Source organism: Anomalospiza imberbis, unplaced genomic scaffold (assembly GCF_031753505.1).
Source record: "Anomalospiza imberbis isolate Cuckoo-Finch-1a 21T00152 unplaced genomic scaffold, ASM3175350v1 scaffold_671, whole genome shotgun sequence".
Taxonomy (NCBI): domain Eukaryota; kingdom Metazoa; phylum Chordata; class Aves; order Passeriformes; family Viduidae; genus Anomalospiza; species Anomalospiza imberbis.
In genome coordinates, this window is record NW_027100285.1 from 25,839 (window position 1) to 52,867 (window position 27,029).

The 27,029-nt window shown below is 66.1% G+C and overlaps 1 protein-coding gene across 1 annotated transcript; it reads right to left on the minus strand.

Moving 5' to 3' along the window:
* Positions 1-27,000, minus strand: LOC137467540 (spectrin beta chain, non-erythrocytic 2-like). Its single transcript, XM_068179027.1, has 37 exons — positions 26,922-27,000; positions 25,486-25,714; positions 23,099-23,247; positions 22,176-22,349; positions 21,459-21,550; positions 20,821-20,901; positions 19,653-19,768; positions 19,463-19,575; positions 18,221-18,408; positions 17,842-17,959; positions 16,912-17,070; positions 16,132-16,434; positions 15,899-16,052; positions 15,155-15,484; positions 14,290-14,836; positions 13,647-13,784; positions 12,587-13,343; positions 12,301-12,503; positions 12,106-12,196; positions 11,790-11,936; positions 11,009-11,272; positions 10,418-10,642; positions 9,556-9,645; positions 8,846-9,127; positions 8,274-8,404; positions 7,653-7,857; positions 6,948-7,322; positions 5,968-6,212; positions 5,199-5,337; positions 4,749-4,833; positions 4,092-4,288; positions 3,397-3,554; positions 3,137-3,215; positions 2,903-3,069; positions 1,247-1,420; positions 338-380; positions 1-246 (listed from the first exon to the last, which is right to left on the minus strand). Exons 2-37 carry the CDS (start codon positions 25,646-25,648, stop codon positions 25-27), a joined length of 7,104 nt encoding a protein of 2,367 aa, XP_068035128.1. The 5' UTR covers positions 25,649-25,714; positions 26,922-27,000; the 3' UTR covers positions 1-24.
* Positions 27,001-27,029: the final 29 nt, after the last annotated feature.

A 27,029-nucleotide genomic window follows, 5' to 3' on the forward strand; every position in this document is an offset into this window, starting at 1 on the left:
CCGTGGCTGCAGGACCCCCAAACTCTACTTGTTCTTCTTGAAGAAGCTGAAGCGTTTCTCCCTCTCCTTGGGCTCGCGGGCCCGGGGGGCTCCCTCGGCCGGGGGGGGCACCGGGGGGAGGCTCAGGGCCCGCGACATCCCCTTGGGGAGACCCCCGGGGACCCCCGAGCCCTCCCGGGGCCCCCCCGGGCCCGGCGCGGCCCCGGCGGCGGCTTCGATCCCCCGGAGCCACAGGGCCATGTCGGCCTGGGGGGGGGACACGGGGACAGTGGGGACACGGGGGGGGGGGGGCAGGGGACACCCGAGGGACACCCAGGGGATGGGGAGGGGGTCTCACCTCATCCTTAGCCTGGAACAGGAATTCCTTCCCATCGCTCAGCCTGGGGGGGGCCGGGATCAGCCACCGGGACCCCCCCAGCCCCTGTGCGACCCCCTCGTGTCCCCCCCATTTTTCCCCATCTCCCCCCTCCCCATCTTTCCCCCGTGTTCCCCCCATTTTTTACCCATTTCCCTGCACGTCCTGCCCCATTATTCCCATTTTTTTCTCCCTTTCTCCCCATTTTTTCTCACATTTCTCACCCCATGCTCCCCCCATTTTTCCTCAATTTCCTCTGCACTTTTCCCCCATCTCCTCCCCATTTTTGCCCCACTTTTCTCCCCACTTTCCCCATTTCCCTCCACATGTCCCCAGTCTTCCTCCACATTTCCCCCCATTTTCTCTCATTTCCCCTCCAATTTCTCCCAATTTTCCCCTGAATCTCCCCCCAGTTTCCCCCCATTCTCCCTCCAATCTTCTCCTAATTTCCCCCTCATTTCCCCCCAATTTCCACTAATTTTCCTCCTATTCTCTCTCCAAATTCCCCCAATTTCCCCCCCATTTTCCCCCTATTCTTTCCCCATTTTCCCCCTACTTTCCCCCCATTTACCCCTATTCTCTTCCCATTTTCTCCCTAATTTCTCCCCAATTTCCCCCCATTCTCTCCCAATTTTCCCCCCATTCCCCCCAATTTTCCCCCAATTTATCCCCCCCAAATTTCCCCCTAAATTCCCACCATTTCCCCCCTGTTCTCTCCCAATTTCCCCCTAATTTCTCCCAAATTTTCCCCCTATTCTCCCCCCATTTTCCCACAAATTTCCCGCAATTTATCCCCCATTTTCCCCCTATTCTCCACCCATTTCCCCCCCATTTTCCGCCCTATCCTCCCCAATTCCCCCCCCCCATTTCCCCCCAGTTTTCCCCCCGTACCCCAGCCTGAAGACGTGTTTCCGTTTGCGGTAGGCGGTGGCCGGCTGGCAGCGGGCGCCGCGCAGCGGGGTGGGGGGCTCGCCGTGGTACGGGACCCCCGCGCCCGCCCCCCGCGCGTCCTTGAACACGCTCAGGGCCCCCCCCCGCAGCACGCAGTACAGGCTCTGCCAGGACCTGGGGGGCACGGGGGCGTTTAGGGGACCCCCACCACCCCCAGGACACAGCCCCATTCCCCCAAAAACTCATTTGGGCGGGGGTCCCCAAAATGCTGCAAAGAAAGGGGGTGGGGGCAATAAAAATGTGGATTTTTTTGTAGAAAAATGAGGTTTTTGGGTTTTTCGGGGGGGATTGAATCAAGGGACCCCTCCCCCCCGGATTAATGGGAGCGACCCCCAAAAATTGGGGAGGGGGGGAGTGAAATGAGATTCACCCCCCCCAACAAAAAGGAAAAGGGGAACAAAAAGAGGAGGAATCCACCCAAAATGAAAGATAATCCTCCAAAATGACAGAAAATCCACCCAAAATCCAAGGGAGCCACCCCCAAATTAAACCCAAACCCCCCCAAAATGAGGGGGGGTCCCAAAAAAAAGCCCCCAGACTAAGGGAGAGGAGGGGGAGCCCCTAAAATGGGGGAGGGGGTCAGGATGAATTTGGGTGCCCCCTCCCCCAATCTTGGGGCGTGGCCCAAACGACCCCCAATCCCCCCAAAACTCTCCCAAATGCCCCCAAACAGGAGCTGGGGGGGTCACGGGGGGTTTAGGGGACCCCCACCCCCCCAAACACAGCCCCGGCTCCGCCAGGACCTGCAGGCCGTTGGGACTTTAAGGGAGGGGCGTGGCATTTAATGGGCGTGGCCATTGAAGGGCGCGGTCATGTGGGCGGGGTTAGGATGCCCATGTAAGGCCGGCTCATATGGGTGTGTCTGAAGGGGCGTGGTCTGTGTGTATCGAGGGCGTGGCTTATGTGGGAAAGGGGCGTGGCCATGAATGGGCCGTGTCCCCAAGGTGACCCCCAGGTGTCCCCAAGACTGGGGCGGTGTCCTCACGGTGTCCCCAGGTGTGTCCCCAAGGCCGGGCCGTGTCCCCGGGCTGTCCCCAGGTGTGTCCCCAAGGCCAGGCTGTGTCCCCAGGTGTGTCCCCAGGCTGTCCCCAGGTGTCCCCAGGCTGTCCCCAAGGTGTCCCCAGGCTGTCCCCCGGTGTGTTCCCAAGGCCAGGGCGTGTCCCCACGGTGTCCCCAGGCTGTCCCCAGGTATGTCCCCAAGGCCGGGCCGTGTCCCCAGGCTGTCCCCCAGGTGTCCCCAGGCTGTCCCCAGGTGTCCCCAGGCTGTCCCCAAGGTGTCCCCAGGCTGTCCCCCGGTGTGTTCCCAAGGCCAGGGCGTGTCCCCACGGTGTCCCCAGGCTGTCCCCAGGTATGTCCCCAAGGCCAGGCTGTGTCCCCAGGTGTCCCCAGTCTGTCCCCAGGTGTGTCCCCAAGGCCGGGCCGTGTCCCCGGGCTGTCCCCAGGTGTCCCCGGGCTGTCCCCAGGTGTCCCCAGGCTGTCCCCAGGTGTGTCCCCAAGGCCAGGCTGTGTCCCCAGGTGTGTCCCCAGGTGTGTCCCCAAGGCCGGGCCGTGTTCCCGGGCTGTCCCCCAGGTGTCCCCAGGCTGTCCCCTCCTGACCTGTTGGTCGCTCTCTTGCCGGGCGCCTCCAGCTCCTGTTTCCGGCACAGCCCCCCCTCGAGGGTCTCGGGCGGGGGGGGGGCGCGGGGGGGCAGCGTGGCCGCCACCCCCCCCGGGCCGGGCCCCCCCTCCTGCGCCCCTTTGGGGACCTGGGGAGGGGGACAGGCCTGAGGGGGGGTCCCGCAGAGGGGCATGGGGGTGTCCTCCCCATTTTGGGGGGGTCGGGGGGGTTACCTGGCCCGCGGCGCCGTCGGGGCGGATCCCGTTGAGGGCCGGGGGCTCCGGTGGGTGGCTCTGGGGGGTGGGGGGGGCCCTGGGGAGGGGGGTGGGGACACAGGGGACACCCCCCTGTCACCCCAAGACCCCCCTCCCCATAGCCCACACCTCCCCCCCCGGGCCCCCATCTGCTCCCCCCACCCCGAGGGTGTCCCCCCAAACCCGGGGGTCTCCCAACCCCCCAACGTTCCCCCAAAATCCACCCCGCCCCCCCTCACCTCTGCCCCTCCCCGCCCCCTCCCCCATCCTGGCTCTCGGGGGGCACCACCGGGGGGGTCCCCCCCACTTCGGCCTGCGCCGGGGGGGGCTCGGGGGGCTGCAGCTTCCTCGCCTCCTCCTCCTCCTCCTGCCGCCGCCGCCGCTCCTTCTCCTCCAGCTGGGGGGGGTCGGGGGGTCAGGGACACCCCAGTGATGGGGGGGGACACAGGGATCCCGTGGGGGCCCCCCCGAGGGTGTGGGGGTGGCACAGGGACCCTCAGCCCCCCTCCCTGCCACGCTGTGACCCCTTGGGGTCACCGAGGCTCCCGTGCCCCACCTCCCCTTGTCCTTGCCACGTCCCCTGTGTCCCCCTCCCCGTGTCCCCATTTCTCCTCCCCACGTCCCCCCATCGCCCCCTCCCCATTTCCTCCTCATTCCCCCCATTTTCCCCCTGTGCCCCCTCCCCATTGTCCCCCCATATCCTCCTCCCCACATCCCCCATGTCCCCCCGAAGTCCCCATGTCCCTCTCCCCATTTCCCCCCATGTCCCCCCGTGTCCCCCCATGTCCCCCTCTGTCCCCCTCTGTCCCCCTCTGTCCCCATTTCCCCCCTGTACCCCTGTCCCCCGTGTCCCCCACGTTCCCCCCATGTCCCCATTTCCCCTCATGTCCCCCACGTCCCCATGTGTCCCCCCCATGTCCCCCCGTGTCCCCACCGTGGTGAGGCGGCTCAGGGCAGCGAATCTCTCGTCCCAGGCGGCCGCAGCCTTCTGGAAGCTCTGGTGCCGTTTGAGGAGGGTCTCGGCCTCGGCCAGGCTGGAGCCCAGCTCGGGGGCGCGGGCCAGCGGCTCCCTGCTGGCCAGCCAGGCCTCGGCCGTGGCCGCGTCGCGCCCGAACACCAGCACCTCCAGCACTGGGGGCACGGGGACGGTCACCGGGGGGAGCCTGCCCCTCTGTGCCACCCCAGAGCCACCCCCGGGCACTGAGAGGGGACGGGGGCACAGGGACACCCCTGTGCCACCCCTGTGTCACCCCCGGGCACTGAGAGGGGACGGGGGCACAGGGACACCCCTGTGCCACCCCAGAGCCACCCCTGTGCCACCCCCGGGCGCTGAGAGGCGACGGGGGGCACAGGGACACCCCTGTGCCACCCCAGAGCCACCCCAGAGCCACCCCCGGGCGCTGAGAGGGGACGGGGGCACAGGGACACTCCTGTGCCACCCGATTCCCCCTTGAGAGGACACGGGCACAGAGACCCCTCAGTTCGCACCCTCTGGGCGGGGACAGCACCTGAGCCTGGCACAGGGAACACGGTGGGGACACAGGGGACACAGGGGGGACACAGGGGACACGTGGGCCCCCCCAGTCCTCACCAGTCTGCAGCCACTCCAGCTTGTCCTGCCAGCGCTCCCCGATGTCCCTGCGGCGCTCCTGGAGCTCGGCCAGCTCCTGGGACAGCTGGGGGGACAGGGGACAGGGATGGGGACACGGGGACATGGGACAGGGGTGGGGACACACGGGACAGGGATGGGGACACAGGAACATGGGACAGGGATGGGGACAGGGGACAGGAGTTGGGACACGGGACAGGGATGGGGACAGGGGACAGGGATGGGGACAGGGGACAGGGACGAGGACACAGTGACAGGGACGTGAGCGTGAGGGGACATGGGATGGCGACAGCACCGTGGAGATGAGGATGTGAACCAGGGATGCGGGGCTGGGGACCTGGGGACAGTGACAAGGCTGGAGAGGCCGGGATGAGGACGCAGTGACAGGGTGACACGGGATAGGGTGACACAGTGGTGACACGCGGGTCCCACCTTGTCGGCGTCGTGGTGGCCGCGCTGCAGCAGCGCCGTGGCCGCGGCCACGCAGGCCCCGAAGGAGCCCTCGCGCGCCTCCAGCTCCGCCCGCAGCCCCTGGTGCTGCTGGATCAGCAGCTCGGCCGCGGTGACATCCCTGCCGGGGGACAGGGACACCGGGGGGTCACCACGGGGACACCCCGGCTCCGCAGCAGGCAGGGCTTGGGCCACCAGGGTGGCCGCGGTCACAGCCCCGTGCTGGGGGCACTGCAGTGTCCCCAGGGCTGTCCCCATGTGTGTCCTCATGTCCCTGTGTGTCCCCGTGTGTCCCCAGGGCTGCCCCCACATTCCTGTGTGTCCCCAGACTGTCCCCATGCTCCTGTGTCCCCCCTGTATCCCTGCGGTGTCCCCAAGGTGTCCCCAGAGTCACTGGATGTCCCCTCATCCCCGTGTCCCCCCATGTCCCCATGTCCCCCCTGTCCCCGTGGTGTCCTCATGTCCCCCCCGTCTCCACGGTGTCCCCGTGTCCCCCCCAGTCCTCATGGTGTCCTCCTGTCCCTTCTTGTCCCCACAGTGTCCCTGCAGTGTCCCCCCGTCCCCAGTGTCCCGTGTCCCCCTGTCCCCACAGTGTCCCCCTGTCCCCAGAGTGTCCCTGCGGTGTCCCCATGTCCTCCCCTGTCCCCGTGGTGTCTTCATGTCCCTCCCTGTCCCCACAGTGTCCCCATGTCCCTCCCTGTCCCCACAGTGTCCCCGTGTCCCCAGAGCGTCCTCGTGTCCCCTGTCGCACCTGGGCCGCTCGCGGGCCTGCAGCTGCAGGTGCACGCCGTCCATCCAGAGCCGGAGGTCGCGGGCGGCGCGGAGGAACCGGAACTGCTCCACGCTGTCCCCGAGCAGGCGGCGGCGGCGCTGGCAGCGCCCGCGGAGCTCGGCCCAGGCCGCGGCCACCGCGCCCTCCTGCGCCCGCAGCTCCTCGGCCCGCGGGCCCGCGTACGCCGCGGCCAGGCGGCCCGCGGCCTCCTGGACAGCTGTCACCTGGGGACAGGTGGGACAGGTGGGACATGGGACAGGTGGGACATGGGACAGGTGGGACAGGTGGGACAGGTGGGACATGGGACAGGTGGGACATGGGACAGGTAGGACAGGTGGGACAGGTGTGACATGGGACAGGTGTGACATGGGACAGGTGGGACAGGTGGGACATGGGACAGGTGTGACATGGGACAGGTGGGACAGGTGTGACATGGGACAGGTGTGACATGGGACAGGTGGGACAGGTGTGACATGGGACAGGTGGGACATGGGACAGGTGGGACAGGTGGGACATGGGACAGGTGGGACATGGGACAGGTGGGACAGGTGGGACATGGGACAGGTGTGACATGGGACAGGTGGGACATGGGACAGGTGGGACATGGGACAGGTGTGACATGGGACAGGTGGGACATGGGACAGGTGGGACAGGTAGGACAGGTGTGACATGGGACAGGTGTGACATGGGACAGGTGGGACAGGTGGGACAGGTGGGACAGGTGGGACAGGTGGGACAGGTGGGACATGGGACAGGTGGGACATGGGATAGGTGGGACATGGGACAGGTGGGACAGGTGGGACAGGCAGCCCGCGGCCTCCTGAACAGCTGTCACCTGGGGACAGGTGTGACATGGGACAAGTGACATATCCCACTCACAGCCACCTCCTGCACTGCAGCGTGTCCCTCACCTGCCCCTCCCCTGTCCCCTCCCCTGTCCCCCGTCCCCTGTCCCTCACCTGCGCGCTCAGGGCCTGCACGTCGTGCTCGAAGGCGCGGTGCTGCCTCTCCAGCCCCTCGGCCGCGCGCAGGTCGCGCCCCAGCTCCTCGGGCACCTGCCGGGCCTTGGCGCGGAGCTGCGCCAGCACCTGCCGGGCGTCGCGGCGGAAGCGCTGCAGGTCGTGCGCGGCCGCCAGCTCCTGCGCCCGGGTGGCCACGAGCTCCAGCAGCTCGGCCCAGGCCTCGTTGAGCCCCGCTTGCCACTGGGCCACGGCCGCGCGCTCGGGGTGGCCCCCGGCGATCAGCGCCGCCGCCGCGGCGTTGGCCGCGTCCACCCGCTCCTGGCCCAGTCCGCCTGTGTCCCGGGAGAACTCGCGGAATTTGTCCCGGAGCAGCTGCGGGGACATGGGACAGGGGACAGGGGTCAGAGGGACAGGGGTCAGAGGGACAGGGGTCAGAGGGACAGGGGGGTCAGGGAGCACTCCTGGTGACGGGGGGACATGGGACACACCGGCGTCAGGGGGCACTCCTGGGGATAGGGGACATCCCTGGGCATAGGGGACATGGGACACCCCCAGTGACAGGGACACCCCTGGTGACAGGGGGACACAAGGACCCCACCCACTGTCAAGATGACCTGGGTGCCACCTGGCACGGAGGTGACACAGGGACTCCTCTGCGTCACAGTGCCCGTGTCCCCCCGTGTCCCCTCAGTGTCCCCTCACCGTGACGTGCTCGAAGTCCTGCCCCAGCTCCCGGGACGCCGCCACCACCTCTCGCTCCGAGATCCACTGCTCCAGGTCATCGAGGTCGCGGCGCAGCTGGCACAGCCGGTGGTGGCCCTGCAGGGTGGCCCTGCGGTCCCCGGCCAGGTGACACAGCCCCGCGTAGAGACGCTGCACCTGCGCGGCGCGGGCACGGAGCCGCTCGCTGCACAGGGGACAGGGGACAGCGGTGTCACCCGGGGGGCTGCGGTGTCACCAGGGGACAGCGGTGTCACCCGGGGGGCTGCGGTGTCACCAGGGGACAGCGGTGTCACCCGGGGGGCTGCGGTGTCACCCGGGGGACATGGGTACAGTGGTGTCACCCAAGGGAGAGGGGACAGCGGTGTCACCCGGGGGGCTGCGGTGTCACCCGGGGGACAGGGGACAGCGGTGTCACCCAAGGGCGAGGGGACAGGGGGACAGGGGACACATGAACATCGGGAACAGGGGACACGGGGACGTCGGAGGACGTGGCGACAGGGGACGCAGGGACCCCAGGGGACAGCGAGCACTGGGACAGGGCTGTCCGGGGACACGGTGGCCGTGCACACAGTGGCCGGGGTGTCCCCAGGGTGTCCCCACCCGTCGGGGTGGCCGCTGGCCGCCATGGCCCGGCCCTGCTCGGCCAGCAGCTCCACGGCGCCGCCGTAGTCGCGCAGCTCCTGCTCCAGCCCCAGGTGCCGGCTCAGCATGGCCTGGGCGCCCGGCTCGTCCTGGGGACACCGCGGCGGTCACGGGGGTGTCCCCACCCCCAGACACCCCCCAGCAGGTCCTTTGGGTGCCCCTGAGCCCTGCAGGCCACTCACAGACCCCCCACAAATCCCCTCTGACCCTCCCTGACCCCCAGAGATCCCCTTTGGGCCTCCCCCAGACCCCCCAGACCCCTCACAGACCCCTCAGATCCCCTCTGACCCCCACAGACCCCTCCCCACAGCCCCCCTGGCCCCTTGTCACATTCCCTGTCCCCCCTCTGACCCCCCATGGACCCCCCACACCTCCCAAACCCCCCAAAGACCCCAAACCCCTCCCCACATCCCCCCCGACCCCCTCTCACATTCCCTGCCCCCCCCGGACCCCTCCATCCCCCCACCCCCCACGAAGCGGGGGTGACTCTGCTGTCCCCGGGGGGGCGGGGGTCCTGGCCCTGTCCCCACCTTGGCCTTGTCCTGGGCCAGCATGTGCAGCTCGCGCTCGCCCAGCCAGGCCTCGGCGGCCGCGGCGTCGCACAGGAAGCGCTGGGCGGCCAAGGCGGCCTCCAGGCGCTGCTGCCTCCGCGCCGCCTGCTCCCGCAGCTCCCGCCAGGCCTCCCGTAGCACCGGGACCCCCCCGGGGACCCCCCCGGGCACCCCCGAGCCGGGGACCCCCGGCCCGGGCACCCCCCGCTCCAGCAGCTCCGTCACACGGCGCTCGCGGCCCTGCAGCTCCTTCTGCAGCGTCTGCGGGGTCGGGGTGGGGGTCAGGGGGGGCGCTGAGGGGAAATTGGGGGGGGTCTAGGGGGTCTGGGGGGGGGTTATGGGGGTTTATGGGTCCATGAGGGGGTCTATGAGGGAAATTAGGGGGTCCAGTGGGTCTGTGGGGGGTTTTATGGGGAAAATTTGGCAGCCTGGGGTCTATGGGGGAGTTTGTGGGGGGGTTTATGGGTTCATGGTGGAAAGTGTGGGTTTTGGGGGGGGGTTTAAGGGGGTCTGGGGGTCAATGGGGGAATCTGGGGAGTCTGTGGGGGTCCTGGGGGGTGAGCCAGAAAACCTGGGGGGGTCCAAGGGAGGGGCATCTATGGGACCTCCCAGCTGGGGGGGGGTCTGTGGGGGCCATGGAATAAGTGCTGGGGGGTCACAGGGGGACATTTGGGGACCCTCCGACCCACCTCGTTCTTCTGGAGCAGCAGCTGCACCGAGGGCAGGTCCTTGCCGTGGTCCGTGGACATGGCCAGGGCCTGGCGCTCCTGCACCCACAGCTGGGGACACGGGGGGACATCGGGAATCATCGGGGACATTGGGGACATTGGGGTCATCGGGGACATTGGGGTCACTGGGGTCACTGGGGACATCGGGGTCATCGGGGACATTGGGGACATTGGGGTCATCGGGGACATTGGGGTCACTGGGGTCACTGGGGACACTGGGGTCACCGGGGACATTGGGGACATTGGGGACATTGGGGACATTGGGGTCACTGGGGACACTGGGGACACTGGGGACATTGGGGACACTGGGGACATGGGGGTCATTGGGGACATTGGGGTCACTGGGGGTCACGGGGGGTCCAGGTCACTGTGGGGACAGTGGGGGGTAGAATTTGGGGTTCAGAGACCCTGGGAGGGGTCGGGGTTGGTGGAGACCAGGAAATGGGAGGAGGGTCCGGGATTGAGGATGAGGAACGGGGTGGGGGTCAGAGATTCAGGGTCAGGGTTTTGGGATCAGGAATGGCGTGGGGGTCAGAGACTTGGGGTCAGGGATTCAGGATCAGAAATGGGGTGGGGGTCAGAGATTTGGGGTCAGGGATTCAGGATCAGAAATGGCGTGGGGGTCAGAGACTTGGGGTCAGGGATTCAGGATCAGAAATGTCATGGGGGTCAGAGACTTGGGGTCAGGGATTCAGGATCAGAAATGGGGTGGGGGTCAGAGATTTGGGGTCAGGGATTCAGGATCAGAAATGGGGCGTCAGGCACGGGGGGGACCAGCGACCCCAGGGGTCAGTGACAGCCCCGGGGGGTGCCCCCCACTCACCAGCTCGTCCTCCAGATCCCTGCGGAACTGGTGCAGCTCCCTGGCGGCCGCGAGGCTCCGCCCGCGCTCCCGCAGCGGCTCCCGCAGCTCCCGGAACTGCTGCTCCAGCTCCCGCACCTGCTCCTGCACCCCCGCGCTCCGGGGGTGCCCCGGGCTGAGCCCCCCGGCCTGCGCCCGCAGCGCCCCAACCTCCTGCTCCCGCAGCGCCGCCTGCGTCTCCAGCAGCTGCGGGGGTGTGGGGAGTCAGGGACCCCCGGGGGACCCCCCCCAAAATCTGCACCCCAAAACCCGAACCCTAAAATCCGCAGCCAAATCCTGCATCACAGACCCGCACCCCCCAAAACCAAAACCCGCACTCAAAACCTGCACCCCCAAATCTGCATCCCAAAACCTGTGCCCAAAAACCCGAACCCCAAAACCTGAACCCAAATCCTGCGTCACAAGCCTGCAACCAAAACCCGAGCACCCCAAAACCCACACCCCAAACCTATACCTGAACCCCGCACCCCAAACCTTCACCCCAAACCTTCACCCCGTTCCCCACAGCCCCCAGCCCTCCCCAATTCCCATTTCCCAGCCCCCAGCCCTGACCTGGTGCCGGGTCAGCAGGACCCCGACGCTGGTCAGGTCCTGGCCGCAGTGGCCGGAGCGGAGCTGGGCGCGGACCCCGGCCAGCCACGAGCGCAGTCCGGCGCAGGCCTGGGCGCAGCTCTCGGCGCGCGCGGCCTCGGCCAAACCCCGGCCCTTGGCGGCCGCCGCCGCCTCCACCTGCGCCCACAGCGCCCGCAGCTCCTGCCGGGGTGTGGTCACTTGTCCGGCCAGCGCCGGCCGCGCCCGCGCCAGCTGCTCGCCGTCCTGCGGGACACGGGAACGGCGGCAGGGAGTTAACGGCAGGGACACCCCAGAACCGTCAGGGTCGGAGCCAAAAAATCACGGAATGGGCATTGTCAAGGTTGGAATTGTGGAATTGTTGAGGTTGGGCCCGTTTAGTTGTGGAGTCATGGAGATTGGACACGTGGAGTGGTGGGATCATTGAAACTGGACCCGTGGAACCATCACGGTTGAACCCAAAAAACCATGGACTTGTTGATGATAGTTGGGATCCTTGAGGCTGACCCACTAAATTGTGGGATTGTGCAGATTGGACCCATGGAGTGGTGAGGTCATTGAAACCGGACACATGGAATCATGGAATTATTTAGGCTGGACCCACAGAACCACGGAATCACTGAGGTTGGACCCGTGGAATCACAGAAGTGCTGAGCTTGGACCCATGGCATTTTGTGACTCAACCCCCCCTCCCATATCCCACCTTTCCCAAGGGCCGCCCCTTCCCAGATCCCGTTTTCCCCCCGTTTTCCCCCGTTCCCACCTTCTCCAGCGCCTCCAGCCAGCCCCGGTTGGCCGCGAGCTCGGCAGCGAAGGCCTGGTGCTTCTGCCACTTGCCCTGCAGGTCCCGCGTGCCCTCGTAGGACATGTCCCGAGCCACCGGCAGCTTCTCGTTCAGCCACAGCGTCAGCTGGGAACGGGAACAGGAATGGGATCGGGGACACAGGTCGGGATCCCTCCCCACAGTCCCATCCCAGCCCAGTTCTCAGCTTCACCCCGTCCCCATTTGAACCCCGTCCATCCCTGATCTCCATCCTAATCCCATCCCAGTCCCAGCCCCAATCCCCACCCGGTCTCACCTCCTGCCCATCCTGCAGGAACTTCTGCAGCTCCCAGTTATCCCGCAGCCGCCCCAGCAGCTCCTGGGCCGATTCCCGGATCTTCTGGTGCCTGTGCCAGGGCCGGGGGGGAGGTGAGAGACCCCATTCCCAGGGGATGGGATGGGATGGGACGGGATGGGATGGGACGGGACGGGATGGGATGGTCTCCCTCACCTGCTCTCCACCGACTCCACTGTCTCCCGCACCTTTTCCACGTGGACGCCGCCCTCGTCCAGCAGCTTCCGCCCGGTGTCCGTGAGCGCCCGGACGCGCTCGGTGCCGGTGTCCAGCGCGGCCAGGAACTCCTCCAGCCTCCGCACGGCCGCCTCCGCGCCCGGCACCGTGCCCGGCATCTCCGTGTGGGCCAGCGTGTGCTCCTGCAGGTTGGGACCGGGATTGGGATCGGGACTGGGACAGCACCGGAGCCCCGGGATTCCCCGAACACCCCGGATCCCCTCACCTGCTTCCCCAGCGTCCCCTCCACCTGCTTGGCATCCCGCAGGAACACGTGGAAGGCGACAGCCTGGGCCAGGAGCCGCTGCCGCTTCTCCCAAACCCGGCCCAGCTCTTCCCAGTCCGCATCCAGCGCTTCCAGGCGCTGCAGCAGGGACAGGCTCTGCGGGTCCGTCTGTCCCTGCGTCACCTCCCGGCCGGCGGCGCGGGCGCTCCGGTAATCGGCGCCGTAGTGCGAGATCTCGGTGCGGAGGCTCTCGTGCTGCCGCAGGGAGCCCTCGGCCTCGGCCAGGGACGCGGGGACATCCTCGGAGCCCGCGGCCGCGCGGGTGCGGGACAGCCAGGCCTGGAGCGCCGCCAGGTCCCGCAGGAAGCCCTGGAGCCGCCGCGCCTGGCCTAAGGACTCCTCGCGGCTCCGGTGGCACTGGCGCAGCGCATCCCACTCGGCCTCGAGCCCCGCCAGCCCCTCGCGGATCTCGGGCGCTCGCTCCGGCTGCTCCCCCTGCAGCTTCTCGCCCTCGGCCCGCAGCTCCCGCAGCTTTCCCTGGATGGCGTCCAGGTCGCGCCCCATCCCCGACAACTTCCCCTGCAGCGCCGTGATCCCCGCCAGGTCCCGGCCCAGCGCCCGTGTGGCCTCGATTGCCGCCGTCTTCTCCCGCATCCAGCCCCGCGTCTCGTGGCATTCCAGGCGGAAATTGTGGATGTTCAGCGCCGCGGTCAGCGCCAGCTTCTTGCGCTCGGCCAGCGCCTGGAACCGCTCCCACCTGGCACGGGCGGGATCAGGGCACGGTGCGACGGAGCTCGGGGAGAGAATCCGCCCCGGAGAATCCATCCCTGGAGCGTCCCAGCCCAGAGAATCCATCCCTGGAGCGTCCCAGCCCAGAGAATCCATCCCTTCCCAGAGCATCCCGGTCGGGAAAACCCCTCCCTGCATCCCTGGAGCATCCCTGACTGCCCGGAGAACCCATCCCTGCCTGGAACACTTCCCTGAGCGCCTGGAAAATCCATCCCTGGCCGGATCCACCCCCAATCCCTGCCCGGAATGGCCCCGCCGGGGCCGCCCCCACCTGTCCCGGAGCTGCTCCCAGGTGTCCCGGGCGCTCTCCCGGTTCCTGTCCCCGGATCCCTGCAGCTCCTGCGTGACGCGGCCCACGGAGGCCACGCGTGCCGCCAGCGCCGCCAGCTCCGGCTCCAGCGTCTCGAACCTGCGGGAGCGCCGGGAATGACCGAGAATTCCCGGAATACCGGGAATTTCGGGAGTATTGAGCCGGAGCTGGGAATTCAGGGAACGCTGGAAACCCCAGCAACACTGTGCCAGAGGTGGGAATGCCGCAAATCCTGGGAATGCCACAAATTCTGGGAATACTGCGCTGGAGGTGGGAATATCTCAGGTCAAGGTGAGAATCCAGAGAGTACAGGGAATGCTGTGTTGGAAGTGAAAATTCTGGGAAAACGGGAACACCTAGAATACCGGGAATGTTGTGGTGGAGGTAGGAACTCGGGGAACACTGAGAATACCGGGAATAATGGGAATACTGGAGACATCCTGAGGAAAAATGGGAATAACGGGGCGATCCTGTGTATTCTTAGGAAAATTCCTGGGGGAATCCCAGTGGGGGTGACCACGGGTGCTCCGAGATTTGCCGGGAATAATTCTGGGAATAACTCTGGGATTTCCACGGTGCAGCACGGGGAGCCCAGGGCACTCACCGCTGCTGCACCACCTCCAGGTCCTCGATCCGCTCGGGAATCTCCATGGAGAGCAGCCACTGCTCCCTCTCGCCCACCCAGAGCGCGCAGGCATCGGCCTCGCTGCGCGCCGCGAACAATCCCAGCGCGTCCCGCAGCTCCAGGCGCCGCAGCTCCGCCCGCTCCTCCAGCTCCCGGTGCCGCCGCTCCAGCTCCGCCAGGCGCTCCGCCAGCCCCGGCACCACGTCGGGAACGTCGGCGGCATCGCCGGGCAGCGCCTGCTCCCGCAACGCCGCCAGCGCCGGCCCGCGCCGCCGCATCTCGTCCTGCAGCTCCCGCAGCCGCCGCTCCAGCATCCCCGCGGATCTCTCATCGTGGCCGAGCTCCGGCCCCGCCACTCGCCGGGCGGTGGCCGCCAGCCACGCCTCGGCCTCGGCCGCCTCCGCTTCCAGCTGGAATCGCCCCGCGGCCGCGCGGAGCCGCCGCTCCCGGGCCCCGGCCAGCGCCGGCAGCGCCGCCCAGAGCGACTCCAGCTCCCGGATCCGGCGGGACACGGCGGCCGCGGGGTCCGGGGAGCCGGGAGCGGGGCCCGGGGGTCCCTCTGGGGGTTCCGTGGATCCGTCGGGGCGTTCCGCGGGTCTGGTGGCGGGTACTGAGAGTCCCTCAGTGGATCCGGGGGCGGTTTCCAGGGGTCCAGCAGCGCGTCCCAGGGACGCGTTCTTGGATTCCGGGGATCCCGTGGGGGGTTCCGGGGATCTGGCTGTGGATCCAGCAGCGGACTCCGCGGGTTTTGCGCTTCCCATTGATTCGGCAGCGGATCCCGTCGAGCCAGGGGTGGCTTCCACTGATCCACGGGTGGCTTCCGTGGATCCCGCGGCTCCGTCGGGGGCTCCCTGTGCCAGCAGCTCCCGGCCCCGCTCCAGCAGCTGCTGCAGTGGCCCCGCGCGTCCCCCCAGCGCCCCTCGGATGGCCTCGAGCTGGCTCAGCATCCGCAGGGCCCCCGGCAGGTCCCGGCCCAGCTCCGGGCAGCGCAGGAGCCGCTCCTGCTCCCGCATCCAGGCTTCCTCCTCGCCCGCGTCCCACAGGAACTTCCAGAGGCGCCGGGAGCGCTCCAGCCGCAGCCGCCGCTGCTCTGACAGCGCCGACAGCCCCCGGTAGCGCAGCTCCAGAGCCGCCACGCGGGCCCGCAGCTGCTCCGGGGGGCACGGGCGGTACCCTGGAGGGCACGGGCGGGGGTCAGTGGGGTTGGGGGGTCTGGGGGTCGCACGGTTTGGGGGTCCTGGGGTCTGGAATCCCCAGGGTTCAGGGGTACAGTGTTCAGGGATCCAAAGTTTTGGGGTCCCCAGAGTCTGGGATTGAGGGATGCCCAGGATTTGGGAGACGCAGCGTTTGGGGGTGCTGGGGGTCTGGGATTTGGAGGTCCCGGTGTTCAGGGATTCAGTGTTTTGGGGGTCTCGGTTTTGGGGGCTCCCAGTTTTTCGGAGTCCATTTTGGGGTTTTGCTAAGTCCCAGTTTTGGGGGTCTCAGGTGAGTGGGGGTCCTGGCATTCAGGTGTCCCTGGGTTTGGGGGTTCCAGGGCATCATGGGGATCCCAATTTTGGGGGGGGTCTCAGTTATGGGGGTTACTCACCGCCCCCCTCTCCGAGGAAGCGCTCGGCTGCCGCCCCCACACTCCGGACCCTCTCGGCCTGGGCCGCCACGTCCCCCTCGACCAGGGCGTGGATCTGCAGCAGATCGTCCACCTGGCTCAGGTGCTGCCCGAAATCCCGCGACTGCAGCCGCACCTGGGGACACCGGGGGACGCCGGGGGGTCACGGGGGGGGTCCCCCACGAGGGGATCCCACCCCCCAGTCCCTTCCCCACCTCCATCTCCTCCATCCAGCCCATCAGGTGCTCCAGGTCGCGCAGGAGCCGCTGCAGCTCCAGGTGCGCCCGGAGCCGCTCGCGCCGCGCCGCCACCTGCGCCCGCAGCGCCTCCCAAAGCGACACCACGTGGTCGCGCCGTGTCGCGATGCCGCCCATGTCGTGATAGCGCTCGGCCTCCAGCTCGGCGGCCACGGCGGTGACGGCGCGCACGCGGCTGCCGTAGGCGGCGATGTCGCTCTCGATGGCCTCGTGCTTGCGCAGCGCGGCCTCGACCCCCCCCAGGGACCCCCCGAAATTGTCCTGGGGGGGGTGGGGAGAAGGGGGAGTGAGTGAGGGGACACTCCCGGGACCCCCCCCGAAATCATCCTGGGCTGGGAGAGGGGGGAGAAGGGGTAAAAGGTGGGGGGAACACTCCCGGGACCCCCCGAATTGTCCTGGGGGAGTTAAAAAAAGGGTCTGAGGGGTGACAAAGGGGGGGACACATCCTGAAATTGTTCCGTTGGGGACAAGGGGAAGTTCCCTGGGGTGGGGGCAGTTTCAGGGTCACCTGTGCCACCAGGCTGTCCCTGACTGGGGGCTGGTTTGGGGTCGGATGGGGGTCCCGGTGTCACCTGTGCCACCAGGCGCTGGTTGTCCCTGACGGGGGGTTGTCTGGGGGGTCTCAGGGGTCCCTGGGTGGGGGTCCCGGTGTCACCTGTGCCACCAGGCGCTGGTTGTCCCTGACGGGGGTTTGTCTGGGGGGTCTCAGGGGTCCCTGGGTGGGGGTCCCGGTGTCACCTGTGCCACCAGGCGCTGGTTGTCCCCCAGCCAGGTCTCCCTGAGGGCGGCCTTGCGGTGGAACCTCGCTGCCAGCTGCTCCAGGTGCTGCTGCCGGAGCAGCTCCGAGCGCAGCGCCAGCTCCCGGCCGTGCTCCGCCTTCTCCAGCCGCTCCCACGCCTGCAGGGACGGCACGGTCACCTGGGGCACCCGCACACCTGGCACCTGTGTCACCTGGGTCATCTGTGTCACCTGTGTCACCTGGGGCACCCGCACACCTGGCACCTGTGTCACCTGGGGCATCTGTGTCACCTGTGTCACCTGGGGCACCTGGACACCTGGCACCTGTGGCACCTGGGGCACCTGCACACCTGGTACCTGTGGCACCTGTGTCACCTGTGTCACCCGCACACCTAGCACCTGTGGCACCTGTGTCACCTGTGTCACCTGTGTCATCTGGGGCATCTGTGTCACCTGTGTCACCTGAACACCTGGCACCTGTGTCACCTGGGGCACCTGCACACCTGGTACCTGTGGCACCTGGCACCTGTGTCACCTGGGGCGTCTGTGTCACCTGACACACCTGGCACACCTGGCACACCTGGCACTTGTGTTGCTGTGTCCTCTCCCGTATCCCTGTGTCCCCCTTGTCCCCTGTGGCTGCCACCCTCTTGATGTCGGGGCTGTGGGGACCCTCAGTGTCCCCCACCATGTCCCAATGTCCCCCATGTCCCTGTCACCCCCCGTCTCCCCAATGTCCCCCCCGTCCCTGTCACCCCCTGTGTCCCCAATGTCCCCCATGTCCCTGTCACCCCCCGTGTCCCCAATGTCCCCCCGTCCCTGTCACCCCCTGTGTCCCCAATGTCCCCCATGTCCCTGTCACCCCCCGTCTCCCCAATGTCCCCCTGTCCCTGTCACCCCCCGTGTCCCCATGTCCCCTGTGGCTGTCACCCTGTTGATGTCGGCGCTGTGGGTCCCCTCCCGTGGCACGAACTGCCGCTGGTTGTTGGCGCGGAGGCGGCTCCGGAGCGAGAACAGCAGCACCTCCAGGGAGCCCTTGTCCTCGAACCTGCGGGGGGACCCCAAAATACACCAGGGGCACCCCAAAATACACCGGGGGGATCCTAAACCCACTCTGAGCCCCAGGGATGCCCCAAAACCCCTCAGAGGAAATCTCAAACCCACGGGGGGGCCCCCTAACCCCACTGGGGGGACGCCAAACCCCCTCTTGGAGACCCCAAACCCCACTGGGGGGACCCCAAACCCCTCTGGGCAGCTCCCAGAGCCCAGGAGGGAGCTCCCCCGAGCCCGGCCCCGTTGGGGGTCTCACCGGGGGGGTTTCTCGGTGGTGCGGTAGGCGCTGAAGGCCTGGAGCTGCCCCTGCAGGCCGGGGATGCCGCGGGGCAGGCGCCGGTCAGTGAGGAGCAGCAGCGAGCGCTGGATCCAGCCCAGCAGCTCGGACGCCTGCGCCTCGTAACGGCCGGCCAGGCCCTCGGCCTCGCGCGCCGCCTCCAGCACCTGCGGATGGGCGGGGGAACGGCTGTCTGTCTGTCTGTCCTCACATCCATCCATCCATTGTCCATCCATCCGCCATCCATCTGTCCATCCATCATCCATCCATCCATCATCCATCATCCATCCATCCATCATCCATCATCCATCCATCATCCATCCATCATCCATCCATCCATCCATCATCCATCCATCATCCATCCATCATCCATCATCCATCATCCATCATCCATCCATCATCCATCCATCATCCATCCATCATCCATCATCCATCCATCATCCATCCATCATCCATCCATCATCCATCCATCATCCATCATCCATCCATCATCCATCCATCATCCATCCATCATCCATCATCCATCCATCATCCATCCATCATCCATCCATCAATCATCCATCAATCATCCATCATCCATCCATCCATCATCCATCCATCCATCATCCATCATCCATCCATCATCCATCCATCATCCATCATCCATCCATCATCCATCATCCATCATCCATCCATCATCCATCATCCATCCATCATCCATCCATCCATCATCCATCCATCATCCATCCATCCATCATCCATCCATCATCCATCCATCATCCATCATCCATCATCCATCCATCATCCATCCATCATCCATCCATCATCCATCCCCCACCTGTCCCTCTGTCCATCCCATCTGTCCCTCCCTCCCCCCACCCTGATTCCCCCCCGCCCATTCCTGCGGATTCTCTCCAGTCCCCACCCCCTGACACCATCTGCCCATCATCTGTCTGTCCATCTGCCCATCGTCCGTCCGGCCATCCACCCTCCATCTGTCCATCCCTTCCTGCCCCTGTTCCCTTTCCATCCACCTGTGTGTCCATCCTTGTGTCCCCTCACTCTTGTGTCCATCTGTCCACCCCGTGTCCACCCCCGTGTCCATCTGTCCACCCCGTGTCCACCCCTGTGTCCATCTGTCCACCCCGTGTCCATCTGTCCACCCCGTGTCCACCCCTGTGTCCATCTGTCCACCCCATGTCCACCCCGTGTCCATCTGTCCACCCCATGTCCACCCCGCACCTTCCCGACGCGTTTTCCCTCCACGGCCAGCGCCTTCATCCTGGAGAAGTGATGGTAGAGTGCGGCCACGTAGGTCAGCACTGACCGCTCGTCCGGCTGCTCCACGGCCACATCTGGGGGCGAGGGGGGTCAGACCCCCAAATCCACCCCCAAATCCCCCCAGGGACCCCCAGCCCCCCCAGCCCCTCACCCTCGGGGTCCAGCAGCCGAGTGACCCCCAGCTCGCGCTCGGCCACGGCGAAGGCGCTCTGCAGGTTGTGGAGGGCGTTGGCTCCGCGCAGGGACCCCACGTCCAGCAGCTCCGGCCTGGGGGCGACCGGACCGCTGACCACTGAGCGCTGACCCACAGCGCCCCATAACCACTGAGCGCTGACCCACAGCGCCCCATAACCACTGAGCACTGACCCACAGCACCCCATAGCCACTGAGCACTGACTGCTGACCCACAGCGCCCCATAGCCACTGAGCACTGACCCACAGCACCCCATAACCACTGAGCACTGACCCACAGCGCCCCATAGCCACTGACCGCTGACCCACAGCACCCCATAGCCACTGAGCACTGACTGCTGACCCACAGTGCCCCATAGCCACTGACAGCTGACCCACAGCGCCCCATAGCCACTGAGCACTGACCCACAGCGCCCCATAACCACTGACCGCCAACCCACAGCACCCCAATCCACTGACCACTGACCCACAGCCCCCCATAACCACTGAGCACTGACCCACAGCGCCCCATAACCACTGACCACTGACCCACAGCACCCCATAACCACTGACCGCTGACCCACAGCACCCCATAACCATTGAGCACTGACCCACAGCGCCCCATAGCCACTGAGCACTGACCCACAGCACCCCATAACCACTGACCACTGACCCACAGCACCCCATAACCATTGAGCACTGACCGCTGACCCACAGCGCCCCATAGCCACTGAGCGCTGACCCACAGCGCCCCATAACCACTGACCGCTGACCCACAGCACCCCATAACCATTGACCGCTGACCCACAGCGCCCCATAGCCACTGAGCGCTGACCCACAGCACCCCATAGCCACTGACCGCTGACCCACAGTGCCCCATAACCACTGACCACTGACCCACAGCGCCCCATAACCACTGAGCACTGACCCACAGCACCCCTCAGCACTCCTGCCCTGCCCCATAACCCCACAGACTCTCACCCATAACCGCTGCCCTATAACCCCCACATCCCCACCCCCCTGCCCCTGTCCTACAGCAGCCCCCACCCCCAGCCCCCTCCCCACCCCAGCCCCCTCCCCCCAGCCCCCTCCCCACCCCAGCAGCCCCCTCCCCACCCCAGCAGCCCCCTCCCCAGCCCGTTCCCCACCGGTGCCGGTGGATGAGGGCGCAGAAGGCCAGCCCGTCCCTCCAGCTCGTGGTGAAGTTCTGCACATTCACATTGGGGTACCTGGGGGGGCCGGGGGCGGGGGGGGGGGTCAGAGACCCCCAAAACCCCCTGGGAACCGCCCGGAACCCCCCCAGGCCCTGCAGGTCCATTCTGAGTCCCCTCAGGGATCACTCAGAGCCCCCCAAAGCCCCATAGAGCCACCAGGAGCCTCCCGAGCCACATGGAGACCACCCAGACCCCCCCCCCAGGCCCCCCCCTGGACCCCCAGACCACTTCAGGATCCCCGCCCCCCCAACACCCGTCAAACCTCCCGGGAACCCCCCAGGACCCCCTCACCCCGCAGTTTTCATCTGGGACCAGCCCCTCTGAGACCCCCAAGACCCTCCAAACCCCCCTGGGACCTCCCGGGACACCCCCAGGACCCCTAAACTCCCCCCCGGGACCCCCCCAGGACCCCCTAAACCCCCCCCGAGGACCCACTGGACCCCCCCAGGATGCTCTGAATCCCCTCAGGATCCCCTCTGAGCCCCCCCAGGACCCTCTAAAGCCCCCCAGGATCCTCCCTGAGCCCCTCAAGGACCCCCCAAACCCCCCCGGACCCCCCCAGCACCCCTCACCCCGCGGTTTTCATCTGGCACCAGGCCAGCAGCGCGTCCTTGGCCGACTTCCGCTCCCGCGTGTCCCCGGTCTCCACGCTGATGTCCTGGATCTGGGGAGGGGGGGACGACGACACAAAAACGGGGGCAGGGACCTCCAAATTAGGGTCAATGACTCCCCCCCAAAGCGGGTCTGGAACCCCCAAAATGGGTGCAAGCATCCAATGGTGGGGTCAGGACTCCCAAAAATGGGTGTGAGACCCCCCAAAAGGAGCCTGGGGAAGGTCTGGGGACTTCTGTGACCAAACTGAGACCCCAGGGCGGGCTCAGGACCCCCCTAAATGACCCCAAACTCCCCAGGGTGGGTCCAGGACCCTCCTAAATGACCCCAAACCCCCCAGGGTGGGCTCAGGTCCCCCCTAAATGACCCCAAACCCCCCAGGGTGGGCTCAGATCCCCCCTAAATGACCCCAAACCCCCCAGGGTGGGCTCAGATCCCCCCTAAATGACCCCACACCCCCCAGGGTGGGTTCAGGACCCCCCTAAATGACCCCAAACCCCCCAGGGTGGGTTCAGGACCCCCCTAAATGACCCCAAACCCCCCAGGGTGGGTCCAGGACCCCCCTAAATGACCCCAGACCCCCCAGGGCAGCTCCAGGAGGGGCACAGCCCCCTCAGGGCAGGTCCGGGCCGTGCCCCCCGCCCATTTCCCCCTGGCCGGGGGTGCCGGGGGGCCACCTGGAAGCGCAGGATGATGGTCCAGACCAGGCCGAGGGTCAGGCGGGGGTTGCCATCCACGATGTCGTGCGAGCCCACGTTCTCCAGGTGCACGCGTTGCTCGCGCAGGAAGCGCAGCGCCTTCTCCACGTTCTCCAGGCAGTGGATCCGCATGCGGCCCCGCGTGGGGCGCGGCTGGGCGGGGGGCATCGTCAGGGACCCCCCCCAGGGCCGGGGGGCACCGTCAGGGACCCCCCCCAGGGCCGGGGGGCACCGTCAGGGACCCCCCCAGGGCCGGGGTCACAGTCAGGGACCCCCCCACAGGGCCGGGGGGCACAGTCAGGGACCCCCCCAGGGCCGGGGGGCACCGTCAGGGACCCCCCCAGGGCCGGGGGGCACCGTCAGGGACCCCCCCGGGCTGGGCAGGGGGAGAGGGGAGCGAGGGGGGTGAGGAAAAGGGGGGTTTGGGGGGGGGGGAGAGGGGGTGTGGGGAGTGGGAATTGGAATTTTGGGGGTCCGGGGGGGGTGACAGAGAGAGGGGTTGGGGGTTTAGGGGGGTTGGGGGTCTTGGGGAGGGGTTTTGGGGGGGCTGGGGGTCATAGAAAGGGGGTGGGGAAGGTCTAGGGGAGGGTCAGAGGAGGGTGGGGGGCACAGAAAGGGATTTGGGGGGTCTGGGGGTGTCCAGAGAGAACTTGGGGTGGTCCAAGAGGGTCTGGCGGTCCCCGTGAGGGGCGTCCCAAATTTGGGGAGGGGTCTCACTCACCAGGAACCCCCTCTGAGACCCCCTCGAGCAGCCGGGGGTCCCTTTTTTGGGGATCCTCACAGGGATTTCCCCATTTTGGGGAGGGTCCCCTTTGCGGGGGGTGGGGGGGTGTGGTCGCTGTTTTTTGGGGGGGTTCCCCTTGGAGGGGGGTGTCCCCGATTTGGGGAGGGGTCGCACTCACCAGGGTCTCCCCCGAGAGCCCCTCGAGCAGCCGCAGCAGCAGCCGCCCGTCCCGCAGGTCGCTGTAGAGGTCGCCCAGGTGCGACCCCCGCGCCAGGTGGGAATTCACCCACTTGGTGAAGGTTTTCTTCTGCACGGCCTCGCGCTCGTCTGGGGGGGCACGGGGGGCTCAGGGACCCCCAAAATCCCCCCTAAACCCCCCCCAAACCACCCAGAGCCCCCAAACCCGCCCCAGATCCTTCAAATCTCATCCGGAGACCCCAAATCCCACCCGAGACCCCAAATCCCACCCGAGACCCCCCCCCCCTTCACCTTCTGCACGGCCTCGCGCTCGTCTGGGGGGGCACGGGGAGCTCAGGGACCCCCAAAATCCCCCATAAAACCCCCCCCAAACCACCCAGAGCCCCCAAACCCCCCCCAGATCCTTCAAATCTCATCCGGAGACCCCAAATCCCACCCGAGACCCCAAATCCCACCCGAGACCCCAAATCCCACCCGAGACCCCCCCCTTCACCTTCTGCACGGCCTCGCGCTCATCTGGGGGGGCACGGGGAGCTCAGGGACCCCCAAAATCCCCCCTAAACCCCCCCCCAAACCACCCAGAGCCCACCCAGAGCCTCCAAACCCCACCCAGATCCTTCAAATCTCATCCCGAGACCCCAAATCCCACCCGAGACCCCCCCCCTTCACCTTCTGCACGGCCTCGCGCTCGTCTGGGGGGGGCACGGGGGAGGTGGGGGGGTCCAGGACCCCCCAAATCCCCCCCCCACATCCCCTAAAGGTCTCCCTAAACCGCCCCAGATCACCCAAACCCCAGCCAGAGCCCCCAAACCCCACCCGGAGCCCCCCCATGTCCCCCCTTGTGCACATCCTCGACCTCATCTGGGGGGGCACGAGGGGGCAGAGAACCCCAAAATTGCCCCCAAAGCCCCCCGGGGGTCGCAGCCCCCCGAGGGGGGGGATCCCCCCACGCCAGCCGGCGCTGGATTAACGCTAAGAGGATTTGGGGGGTCCTTGAGGGGGCTCCTAAGTGGGGGCCGGGGGGGTTTGGGGGGGCTGGGGGCGATTTGGGGGCGTTTTGGGGGTGTCCTGGGGGGGTTTTGGGGTGATTGAGGGGGGAAATTTGGGGCGTCCCCCCATTTTTCCACGTTGTGCCCCCATTTTCTGGGGTCTTACCCCATTTTTGGGGGTTTCCCCTGATTCTTAGGGATCATTCCCACATTTTGGGGTTCCCCCATCCCCATTTTTGGGGTCTCCCCCTATTTTTTGGGCGTGTTCCCCTTTTTTCTGGAGTTTTCCTCCTGCTTTGGCTTTTTCCCCCCACATTTTTTGTGGGTTTCCCCCCATTTTTGCGCTGTCCCCTCACATTTTTGGGGGGATTTCCCCATTTTTGGGGTCCGTCTCCCCAGTTTTTGGGTTCCCCATCCCCAATTTTGGGATTCTCTCATACTCCCGATGCAGTTCCCAGCATTTTCTAGCTCGTTTCCCCCATTTTTGGGGGCTGTTATCCCATTTTTTTTCCATTTTCCATCACTTTCTTTGCATTTCCCTCACTTATTTACCCCTCACAACATCCCAGAGCCCCAAATTTCCATTTTTAGGGATCCTCCATATTTCTGATGACTTTCTCCAAAATTTTTTGGGTTCCACTCCCATTTTTTATCCTTTCTCCCCATTTTTTGGGTGCTTTCTCCCTTTTTTCTTGCCTTTTCCCCAATTTTTTTGCACTCCCCCCCTCGCATTTTTTGTACTTTTCCCCTAATTTTTGCACTTTTCTCCCACTTTCTGTGTTTTCTTCACATTTATTCCGCTTTTACACCCCCAACATTTGAACTTCTCCCCCAGTTTTTTGTATTTCCCTTTTTTTTTTTCATTTTCCCCCTCAATTTTTCTTCTTTCCTCCCATTTTTTACACTCCCCCCTTCCAAATTTTTGTGCATTTCCCACAAATTTTTCCAGTTCCCCCCCATTTTTTTTCCCTTACCCCCCCACTTTTATCCACTTTCCTCCCAATTTTTATGCATTTCCACCCAATTTAGGACTTTCCCCCCTATTTTTCCTCTTTTCTCCCCATTTTTTTCCATTTCCCCCATGGCATTTTCACTTTCCTCCTCACTTTTTGTGCATTTTGCCCGTTTTTACACCTTCCCCTCACTTTCCCCCTACTTTCCTCACACCCCCCATTTTTTTTTTTAATTTTCTCTCTATTTTTCTCCATTTTCCCGCTGGTTTTTTTTTCCGCTTTCCCCCCGTTTTTCCCACTTTTTCTCCCTTTTTCCCCTCTTTTTTTATCTTTCCCCCCCCATCCCCACCCCCCGTTTTTTCCCCATTTCCCCCCCCTATTTTTTCCCTTTTCCCCCCGTTTTTGGGGTGCCCCCCACCCCGTACCTGCCAGGGCTTTGATGCGGGAGCGCTCGAAGCGCCGCGCGGAGCCTTCGTCCTCCTCCTCCTCCTCCTCCTCCTCGGGCCCCCCCGCGCCCCCCTCCCCCTCCCAGCGGGGGTCGCTGAACCGCGGCAGCTCCAGGGGGTCGTAAGGGGGGGGGGACAGCATGGTGGCCTTTGGGGACCCCCAAATTTGGGGGGGGGGGGGGCGGCGCTGGGAGAGCTCAGGGGGGAGCTGGGAAAAGTGGGGGGGGGGGTTTGGTCACTTTGGGGAGGGGGGGACAAAGAGGGTGACCCCCCCCCCAAAGTGACCCGCAGGGAGCCCGAAATTAACGGGGGACCCCCCCCCAAATTAACGGAGACTGCCACATTAAGGGAGACCCCCCCCCAATTAATTAAAATACTCCTCGAATTGAGAGTTTTCTCTTAAATTAATGCAGACCCCCCCCCAAATTAAGGGAAGCGCCCTCAATTGATGAAGAGCCCTTCAAATCAAGACAGACCCCTCCCCAAATTAATAAAAAGCCCCCCCAAATTAATAAAGACATCACCAATTAAGAGGAATTCTCGCAAATTAATTGAAACCCCCCCCCAAACCGTTAATCAAACTTCACTTTCAGCAGAGACCCCCCCCATATTGAAACGAGACCCCCCCCAAACCGGTGAAGACCCCCCCAAATCCCCCCCGGGACCCCCCAGTTCCTCTGCGGGACCCCCAAAACTCCTCCAAGTTCCCCCCCTCCTCCTGAGACCCCCCCCCAAAACTCATAGAGTCACCCGAGCCCCCCCGGGACCCCCCAGGGCATTCCCAGGGACCCCCAAATTGCACCGAGACCCCCAACCTCTCGGAGACCCTCTGAGCCCCCCCAAATCCCCCCCGGGACCCCCAAAACTCCTCCGAGCCCCCCCCCCTCACTAAAGCTCCCCCCCCAAAAACTCTCCGGGTCACCCTGAGCGCCCCCAAATCCCTCTCAAACAAACCCGAGCGCCCCAAATTCCTCCCCGGGACCCCCAAAACTCCTCCGAGCCCCCTCCCCCGGCTCCCCAGAGCCCCCCCAGAGCCCCCCGCTCCCCCCCCATTCCCCCCGTTAATGCTCTTAACGGGGATCAGCGCCCGCAGCGCCGGGGGGGTCGGCGTTGGGGGGGGGGGGGGGTTTGGACACAAACACGCGAATTTTGGGGTGGTGGGGGGGGTCCCCAAACCCCCCCCGGGGTAAGGGAACCCCAGCCCGGGGATGCGGAGCCGCTGCCGCAGTGCCCGGGGGGGGGCGGGGGGATCAGCGGGGGGATCAGCGGGGCCGGGGAGGGGGGGTGTTGCGGGACCCCTTTGGTGGGGAGGGGGGGGGGGTTTCTGGGGGAGGGTTTGGGGTGTTTTGGGGGGAGTCTCCCCCCGTCTGACCCCCCCTCAGGTGTGTGTCCCCCCCCCCCCACCCCGCCCTTACCTGCGCTGCGGCCGCGGCGCGCGCTGAGCCCGCGGCAGCTCATCACACCCCGGGGGGCGGGGCCTGCGGGCCACGCCCCCCGCCGCCGTCACCACGGCAACGCCCCCG

Coding starts and splice junctions, on each gene's coding strand:
- LOC137467540 (XM_068179027.1), bottom strand. CDS start 25,648: ATGCTGTCCCCCCCCCCTTACGACCCCCTGGAGCTGCCGCGGTTCAGC. Junction 16,435..16,911: donor ACCAGCGCCTGGTGGCACAG/GTGACACCGGGA, acceptor CACCCCCCCCAG/GACAATTTCGGGGGGTCCCT. Junction 5,338..5,967: donor CAGGCCCGCGAGCGGCCCAG/GTGCGACAGGGG, acceptor GTCCCCCGGCAG/GGATGTCACCGCGGCCGAGC.